The sequence below is a fragment of the Raphanus sativus genome, unplaced genomic scaffold (assembly GCF_000801105.2).
Source record: "Raphanus sativus cultivar WK10039 unplaced genomic scaffold, ASM80110v3 Scaffold3929, whole genome shotgun sequence".
In the NCBI taxonomy this organism is placed as follows: Eukaryota; Viridiplantae; Streptophyta; class Magnoliopsida; order Brassicales; family Brassicaceae; genus Raphanus; species Raphanus sativus.
The window spans coordinates 1-9,249 of NW_026619233.1; the positions used below are offsets into that span (position 1 = coordinate 1).

Consider the following 9,249-nt stretch of genomic DNA (forward strand, 5'->3'; position numbering starts at 1 on the left):
CGATGCTAAAGAGCCGCCCAGTTTTCCGGTGGCTCCACAGCATCATGAAGCAGCTAAACACTGAGATAGCATGCGTGAGGCTAGGAAACACTCACGTGATCACCGTCACATGCCCCAAGATAGCACGTGAGATACTCAAGCAACAAGACGCTCTATTCGCCTCAAGACCTATGACTTACGCACAAAACGTCCTCTCTAACGGTTACAAAACATGTGTGATCACTCCGTTCGGTGAACAATTCAAGAAAATGAGGAAAGTCGTGATGACGAAACTAGTTTGTCCGGCGAGACACAGGTGGCTTCATCAGAAGAGAGCCGAAGAAAACGACCATTTAACCGCGTGGGTATACAACATGGTTAAGAACTCGGGCTCAATCGATTTCCGGTTTGTGACAAGGCATTACTGCGGAAATGCTATCAAGAAACTCATGTTCGGGACAAGAACGTTCTCTGAAAACACCGCACCTGATGGTGGACCAACCGCCGAGGACATCGATCATATGGAAGCTATGTTTGAAGCATTAGGGTTTACATTTGCTTTTTGTATCTCTGATTATCTACCTATGCTCACGGGACTTGATCTTAACGGTCACGAGAAGATTATGAGAGATTCAAGTGCTATTATGGACAAGTATCATGATCCTATCATCGATGGAAGAATCAAGATGTGGAGAGAAGGAAAGAGAACTCAAATCGAGGATTTTCTAGATATTTTCATTTCTATCAAAGATGAAGAAGGCAACCCATTGCTTACCGCCGATGAAATCAAACCCACAATTAAGGTAATAACACAAAGTTGCAATCAGAAAATACTTTTTAAATACCATTTTATGTTTGTTTTTAATTTTTTTTGCTTCTATCAATTTTTGTTAGACTTTCAATAACTAAAAAGTAAAAATTTTAAGAAAAAAACAGTATTTTGCCCAAACCCCACACAAATAAACTTTATGTCTTTATGCAAATTGATTGTTAGTTGCAATATATTTATTTTAGTGTATTTTTTTTCCAAAGAACGAATAAGTGCTACTAGTATTTTTCATGCATTATTGTATTCATTTACATGATGTGAAGACTAAAGAGCCCTATTAACTAAAAAACGTTGTTTCTTTTCGATCATTAGGAGCTCGTAATGGCGGCGCCAGACAATCCATCAAACGCCGTAGAATGGGCCATGGCGGAGATGGTAAACAAACCGGAGATACTCCGCAAGGCAATGGAAGAAATCGACAGAGTGGTCGGAAAAGAAAGACTTGTCCAAGAATCCGACATCCCAAAACTAAACTACGTCAAAGCTATTCTCCGTGAAGCCTTCCGTCTCCATCCCGTCGCCGCCTTTAACCTTCCACACGTGGCACTTTCCGACACAACCGTCGCCGGATATCACATCCCTAAAGGAAGTCAAGTCCTTCTCAGCCGATATGGGCTGGGCCGTAACCCTAAAGTTTGGGCCGACCCGCTTAGCTTTAAACCAGAGAGACATCTAAAAGAGTGCTCAGAAGTTACTTTGACGGAGAACGATCTCCGGTTTATCTCGTTCAGCACCGGGAAAAGAGGTTGTGCTGCTCCGGCTTTAGGTACGGCGTTGACGACGATGATGCTCGCAAGACTTCTTCAAGGTTTCACTTGGAAGCTACCGGAGAATGAAACACGTGTTGAGCTGATGGAGTCTAGTCATGATATGTTTTTGGCTAAACCGTTGGTTATGGTAGGTGAGTTGAGATTGCCGGAGCATCTTTACCCGACGGTGAAGTAGAAATCACGGCGTATATATTTTTATATAGCTTGATGTACTTATATAACCACTAAGTTTGGTCAATATCTCCGGTTACCAGAAGATAATCGGTTAATTTGTGAACAAACTTGTGTTTGGTTTTGGTTCCTTTGGAGACAATACTTGAATTGTGTCTCCTTTACCTTTTTTTTTTTAATTTCAATAAGATCTCTTCTTTCTATAATAAAAAGACTATCCAATAATTTATATATTTAAAATATAATATGTACTAGGCCTGGGCATTCGGGTCGTCGGGTCGGGTTCGGGCCGGGTCCTTTCGGGTCCGGGTCTTTCGGGTCTAGGAGTTTAGGACCCGATATGGTAATTTCAAATTTTCGGTTCCGGATCGGTTCGGGTCGTACCGGGTCCGGGTCGGATCGGGTCTTATATAGTTGGACCCATTCGGGTAACTAGAATTTATCGGTTCGGTTCTGGGTCGGGTTCGGGTCGGGTTCGGTTCGGGTTCAACCTAAAAAATACCTAAAAATACAAAAAAAAATCTGAAAATATTAATATATCCGAAAATATTTGACATTTTATTTAAAAAATGTGTTTTTATTATATTAAAATGTGTATATATATACTAAACTATGCGAGATAGAACAATAGTTGGTTGTCTCCTAGTGGCTGACCCCTTTACTATGTAGACAAATAACCCGTCTTCGACTCCCCATTGATTCATTTTATTTAATTTATATTATTAATTCGGGTACCCGCCGGGTTTCGGGTTCGGGTCGGGTCGGATCCAAGACCCGCGGGTCCTCTACAACAAGACCCGATAGGGTAATTTGATCGGATCGGTTCCTACCCGGACCGGGTTTTTTCGGGTCGGTTTCGGGTCGGGTCTTCGGGTCCGGGTAAAATGCCCAGGCCTAATATGTACTAATAAAGTTTAAGAACATTAGTGTTAAAAAAAACATCAGTCTTCTTGAATTTCCAGTGAACATAAAATAGGGAGGAATAAGCAAAGTTATATATTTCCGAAAATTCCCATTATTCTAGAATTTCTAGGCCAGTGGATAACGCAATGCTATTGTTGAAATGAGCCCGTCTCTTGTTCAAACCCAGAGCTGCTAACTACTGTACGAACAAGCTATTACTGGTCGTCGTTTTAGAGTGATTTTCTGTTATCAGAGATTGACCTTAGAATCTCTTTTTTTTTTTTTTGGAATGACCTTAGAATCTCTGCGTAAATACAACGCTCTTATCATCACAGGAGGAATTGATGAAAACAATCTGGCCCATTAAATATTTAGCAGAACAATACATGATTCATTAGTCTTTTCTTCCAAACAATACATAGTTTTGTTATAAAAATTGTTAAATTTTTTTGTACAAAACAAAATATATTATCTCCATTTCATGCCAAGTGGTTTCCTGGACTTAAACCGCTAAATTTCAAAAATATCTACCGGCCACACACCTACTCGTAACCAACATATAAAAAACTACTAGTCGACCACGACCACTTTCATCTTTAGCTACTCTCTCAGACTCTACTGATTGCTCTGAAAATTCAATCACGAAATAAAAAGAGACCACACATCTCTTTTCTAGAGTTGCATTCACTGTGAAAGCAACAGAAAAAAACTTTTTTGTTTGCTTCTGAAAATATAATAAAAATAAAGGTAAGCGAATCATATCACGTCACGCAATCACTATCAATTTTATACTAGTTTCTTAAAAATAATTATTTAATCACTTCCTTTTTTTCTTTCTTTTTTGTACTTCCCATGTCTAGATTCTGTCTCTTTCTCTCTGCAAACTCTCACAAGTCACAAGACAAAGAGAGAAGAAGAAGAGAATCAATGGCTGGTTGCTTCAGCTACGTTTCTTCCCGTAACAAATGTTACCAATACAGCTTCTCTAGCGCCGGTCTCCGATCATCAACCTCCGATCTTGGAGACGGCACCGTCGTCCACTGCTGGGTCCCTCTGACTCACGTCGACGCCAAGCCCACTCTCCTCCTCCTCCACGGGATCGGAGCCAACGCCATGTGGCAGTGGGACCGGTTCATCGACCGGTTTATCCCCCGGTTCAACGTCTACGTGCCTGACCTCGTCTTCTTCGGCGACTCGCACACGACTCGGCCCGACCGGTCCGAATCGTTCCAGGCGAGCTGCGTCATGAAGGTGATGGACTCTCACGGCGTTGGGACCATGACTGTTGCCGGGCTCAGCTACGGAGGGTTCGTGGCGTACTCAATGGCGGCGCAGTTTAAGGAGAGGATAGATCGGGTGGTGCTAATATGCGCCGGGGTGGCGCTGGAGGAGAAAGACGTGGAGGATGGGATGTTTAAAGTGAAGAGCGCGGAGGAGGCGGCAGACTTGTTGTTTCCTCAGTCTCCGTCGATGCTCAGGCGACTTCTCCAGTTATCTTTCTACAAACCTCCGGTTTGGATCCCTTCTTGCTTTGCCATGGACTACATTCATGTATGTTTCCATAAACCATAAAATGTTCACTTCCATTTCGACTATGTGTTTGGTGATATTGATTGTGGATACTTGAAACGGTAGGTTTGACTGTTAGTTGTTAACTATAGATCCTGTATGAAATGATAGTTTAGTACTTGTGTATATTCATTTTCATGGGTCCTTGAGATTGCCAGGGAAATGTTTTACGGTAAAACCCTATTTAGTTTCATGGTATTAGATTTTTATTAGACCAATATAATATATAGTATAGCTTTCTTTGTTAAAAGGTGATGTGTAGAGATAATCTTCAAGAAAGGAAAGAACTTGTGGAAGCTCTACATAAAGGTAGAAGATTTGCAGATCTTCCCAAGATAACACAGGTCCCATCTCATCTATCAATATATCTTCAAATCTTGATCTAATTTGTCTCTATAATCACTGAATGTTCTAGTTTTGTAGCCTACATTGATGATATGGGGAGAGGAAGATCAAGTATTCCCAGTGGAATTAGCACACAGATTGAAAAGGTTAACCTATCTCATTCACCAAACCATAATTTTACACACTTATATGATTAATGCTTATTTGATTTATGTTTCAGACATTTTGGGGAAAACAGAGCACAACTAGTGCTACTAAAGAAAACAGGACATGCGATTAATGAAGAGAGACCAAAGGAGATGTACAAACACATCAAGTCTTTTCTTTGCACAGACGCAATGATTCCTACTAATGACAACGCCAAGACACTCGCGTTAGCAAGCTTGATATCTCCAGTCAAGTTCAACAAGTGATGTTATTAAGCGCCGCTCATCTTCTCCCTTAATCATGTCACTAAAGTGTTTTATTATCTTTGCTACTGTTAAGACATTTCTTCTTGTCGGAACTAAGAATACTTTTTTTTATATCAAGAAAGGAAAAGATCCGATAATTAATTTGTATATGATTTAATGAAAAAAAAATCATATAATTAATTAGAAGATTATAATGTTTTTCTAATTTGAGACTGATTTCGTAATTAAACCGATATACTTCTACAGTGGGCATTAGCCAAACAAATTGTTTGGAGATGATACTAATATATAATTTATACGTGCAAGATATCGATCGTATGTAGATGCTATATTAGGGACGACTTTGATGGTTCCAATGGTTGATGCGACGGTGGATTTGAAAGGACCGGCGGGGTCACAGCCGATCTGAGCACGACGCTTGTAATGGCGAAAAAGGGAGTTCCGGTGTTTGAATAAGAGTAAGATGAGAGGTGATCAGTTAGTAAGAGTGCAAGTTGAGATACCTAAGCATAGTCACTATACCGCAACGATACAGGAACCCTAAATTCTGGCATTGGAGCCCTTCCTTTTACATCTTTTTTTTATATGGCATTGAACTCCTGAAACATGGAAATAGTTTTGATGGGTTCGGGCGGAATCACAAAACACGAACCAAAGTCAATCTCGAGAAGAATAAGATGGGTTCGGGCGGAATCAAGAATTGTCTTACTCACCCAGTACCAAAATCCAATCGATCTTGCTGAAACAAGCTCATGCTAGATTGGAGTTCCACGCGGGAGTAATCCATTTCCCACGCGAAGTGAAGCAAAGATTGGTTCGAGAGAAGAAGCAGTGAGGCAGTCGTCTCTCTCCAGAGAGTGTGTGTGCTAAACCAGTTTTAATTCTGTAAAACACCGTTTCTAGCGTGACAACATTGAGCCGTGTAATTATTAATGCTGCAAAATAACAAAGTAAATTAATCACAACGGTAATAAATTTTCGTGTACCGTGCAGCTTTTTCTCACTGGGTGATGCAGCAGCATCCCCTCCATTGGCGCCAATATGATGATTCGAAATCATCATCTTTATCTGTTTGGTTTTCTTTAAAATTATGTCCTTATCTTTATTTGTTTTAGTTTTTATAACGGTTTATAATATTCTTATCCTCATGGGAATTGTCCAATGGATGGGTATATAAACAGAGCTTTATCTTTCTTGTTAGTTACGTTTAGATTTTATAAGAAGAGCTTTGCTTTTATCCCTTGTTAGATTCGATTCAATTCATCAACAAGAAGTTGGTCTTAAGGTGCTATCATCCAGAAACCCTTAATCGATCCAAGAACAGGTCTCTAGAACCCTAGATCGACCGTTAACCCATTCGTACGCTGCGCCAGGTTGGTATCAGAGCTTTGCTACGCTCCGAAATCTTCTCAACCACTACAATGGTTCGTAAAACTCGTTCTCAGCAATATCAAGCTGATGACGATCTCCCTGCTACACAGCAATCAGTCAACGAACTCCAGCAACAAATCGCCGCCCTAACTACTGCAGTAGCCGCTTTGACCGCCCGTCAAACTCCACCTGCACATCCCCGTCGCAACGATCAGCTGTCTGTACATGACGACACCGACGAAGATGATGAAAATCCCTTCGCCCCTCTTCGTCAACAACAACAACAACACCAACAACAACAACGGCGACAACGTCGCAATTACGACCATGATGACTCCGGTTCCGACAATGAACATAACGACTCATCCTGGAAAAAGAGTTTCAAGCTTAATTTTCCAGAATATCATGGTTCCACAACAGCTGAGGACTTATTGGACTGGTTTGTCACCGTCGAAGAAATCATTGAGTTCAAGCAAATTCCGTTGGATCGATGTGTTCCAATCATCGCGATTCAGTTTCGAGAAAGAGCAGCCGCCTGGTGGTCGCAGGTTAAGACAACGCGAGCTCGCCTCGGGAAATCAAAAATCACGACATGGGACAAACTGAAAAGAGAGATGCAGAAAAATTTTCTTCCTTACAATTATGATCAGTTAATGTTTCAGAAATTTCAGAACCTGAGACAAGGATCACGAACAGTGGATGAATATGCGACAGAATTTTTCAAGATGATCAACAGAGTGGAACTCAAAGATACAGAACAACAGTTGGTCATGAGATTTGTTGGAGGTCTACGACAGCAAATTCAATTCACTATCAACTTGTTCAGACCAGATTCAATCTCTGAAGCACACCAACAAGCCCTTACCATTGAAGCTCAAACTCGTAATGGATTCTCGGCTTGGGGAACATCTAGACAAACTCGTGCTCCTCCTGCAACAACGCCATCAACGCCCGTCGGTACTAGCTCCACTAACACAGAGACCGCGATTGTTCCTGCTGATACACAAAAGCAAACTCGTCCTCCTGGCTTTCGTTGTTACTCTTGTGGTGAAACTGGTCATCGCATATCAGCATGCCCGAACAAAGGTCGCCGCGGACTACTCCTCAACGAACAGAACAATGATGACGACGACCTCGTGGAGGGAGATGATGATCCTTGTGACGAAGAAGAACTCGTAGCTGACTCTGGTTCTCTGCTCATGCTTCGGCGTTCTTGTCTTGCTCCACATAGCACATCTCAGAATCCTCAACGAAACAACTTGTTTCATTCTAAGTGTACTATCAAAGGCAAGGTCTGCAACTTCATCATCGATTCGGGAAGTTCAGAGAATGTAATCTCTTCAGAGGCGGTGAATAAACTTTCACTTACAGAGGAATCTCACCCGAGCCCATATAAGTTGGCTTGGCTGCAACACGACAATGACGTCTCAGTGACTAAAAGAACGATGGTGTCATTCTCGGTGGGTGATTCTTATCACGATAGTTTATACTGCGATATAGTACCAATGGACGCTTGTCACCTACTTTTGGGTCGTCCTTGGGAATCCGATCGCCGTGTTATTCACGACGGCTTCCATAACACATACAGTTTTCGTTTTAATAACCACAAATTTGTGTTGAAACCGTCACCACCAGCGTCAACCTCCCCTCCATCAACGACACTTGCAGCTTCGCCTTCCTCCTTGTTGCTTCATCGTGCTCCGTTTGAGGCACAAATGAAGGAGGCAGGAATGGTCATTCTTCTCGTACTTTCTCCGGCTTCCTCTATCACGCCTTCTGTGCCGCCTCAACTACACGACCTGTTAGCAGAATTCAGTGATGTCTTTCCTGATGATCTCCCAGCCGGTCTTCCTCCCTTGAGAGATATTCAGCATCGTATCGACTTAGTTCCAGACGCAGCTTTACCAAATCGGTCACATTATCGGATGAGTCCCTCAGAACATGAAGAGTTACGCAAGCAGGTTGAAGACTTGTTAGCTAAAGGATTTGTTCGTGAGAGCCTTAGTCCTTGTGCCGTACCAGCTTTACTTATTCCAAAGAAAGACGGATCATGGCGTATGTGTGTTGATAGCAGAGCTATTAACAAGATAACAGTACGTTATCGATTCCCTATTCCTCGGCTCGATGATCTACTTGATCAAATTGGCTCTGCTTCAGTCTTTTCCAAGCTTGATTTACGAAGTGGTTACCATCAAATTCGGGTTCATCCAGGAGACGAGTGGAAAACCGCTTTTAAAACTCGTGAAGGTCTTTTTGAGTGGATGGTCATGCCTTTCGGTTTGTCCAATGCACCAAGTACTTTTATGAGGATCATGAATCAGGCCTTACGACCTTTTATTGGTAAATTTGTGGTCGTCTATTTCGACGATATTCTCATATTTAGTGCCTCTATGGCTGAGCACGTTCTTCACTTGCGAGAGGTTCTGTCTGTCCTTCGCCGAGATCAGTTCTTTGCCACGAGGAAGAAGTGTGCCTTCGCTGTCAATGAAGTTCACTTTTTGGGCTACATTGTCTCCGATCGTGGCCTGTCCGTTGATCCAGGTAAAGTGGAGGCAATCCGTTCTTGGCCTCGTCCAACAACGCTGACTGAAACACGCAGCTTCCATGGCCTTGCGTCTTTTTACCGCCGGTTCGTGCCTCAGTTTAGCAGTCTTATGTCTCCCATAACTGATTGTATTCGCGATGGTAAGTTCTCTTGGACGCCTGCAGCTGATCACGCGTTCCAGGTGATCAAGGACAAACTCTGTACAACGCCAATACTCGCCTTGCCCAACTTTAATGCTGTCTTCGAACTCCATACAGACGCCTCCAAATCCGGGATCGGTGCGGTTTTAAGTCAGCAAAACTGACCTATAGCCTTTTTTAGTGAAAAGCTCCCCAACGCTCGTCTTCGTTACAG

General features: G+C 42.3%; 3 protein-coding genes across 3 annotated transcripts; all 3 read left to right on the forward strand.

Annotated features, from left to right (window-relative positions):
• Positions 1-2: 2 nt before the first annotated feature.
• Positions 3-1,822, forward strand: LOC130507033 (cytochrome P450 79B1). Its single transcript, XM_057001747.1, has 2 exons — positions 3-782; positions 1,121-1,822. The coding sequence occupies exons 1-2, from the start codon at positions 3-5 to the stop codon at positions 1,751-1,753; spliced, it is 1,413 nt and encodes a 470-aa protein (XP_056857727.1). The 3' UTR covers positions 1,754-1,822.
• A 1,666-nt stretch (positions 1,823-3,488) lies between these two features.
• Positions 3,489-5,116, forward strand: LOC130507032 (uncharacterized). Its single transcript, XM_057001745.1, has 4 exons — positions 3,489-4,203; positions 4,473-4,565; positions 4,645-4,712; positions 4,787-5,116. The coding sequence occupies exons 1-4, from the start codon at positions 3,505-3,507 to the stop codon at positions 4,977-4,979; spliced, it is 1,053 nt and encodes a 350-aa protein (XP_056857725.1). The 5' UTR covers positions 3,489-3,504; the 3' UTR covers positions 4,980-5,116.
• A 1,284-nt stretch (positions 5,117-6,400) lies between these two features.
• Positions 6,401-9,199, forward strand: LOC130507034 (uncharacterized). Its single transcript, XM_057001748.1, has one exon. The coding sequence runs from the start codon at positions 6,401-6,403 to the stop codon at positions 9,197-9,199; it is 2,799 nt and encodes a 932-aa protein (XP_056857728.1).
• The last annotated feature ends 50 nt before the right edge of the window (positions 9,200-9,249 follow it).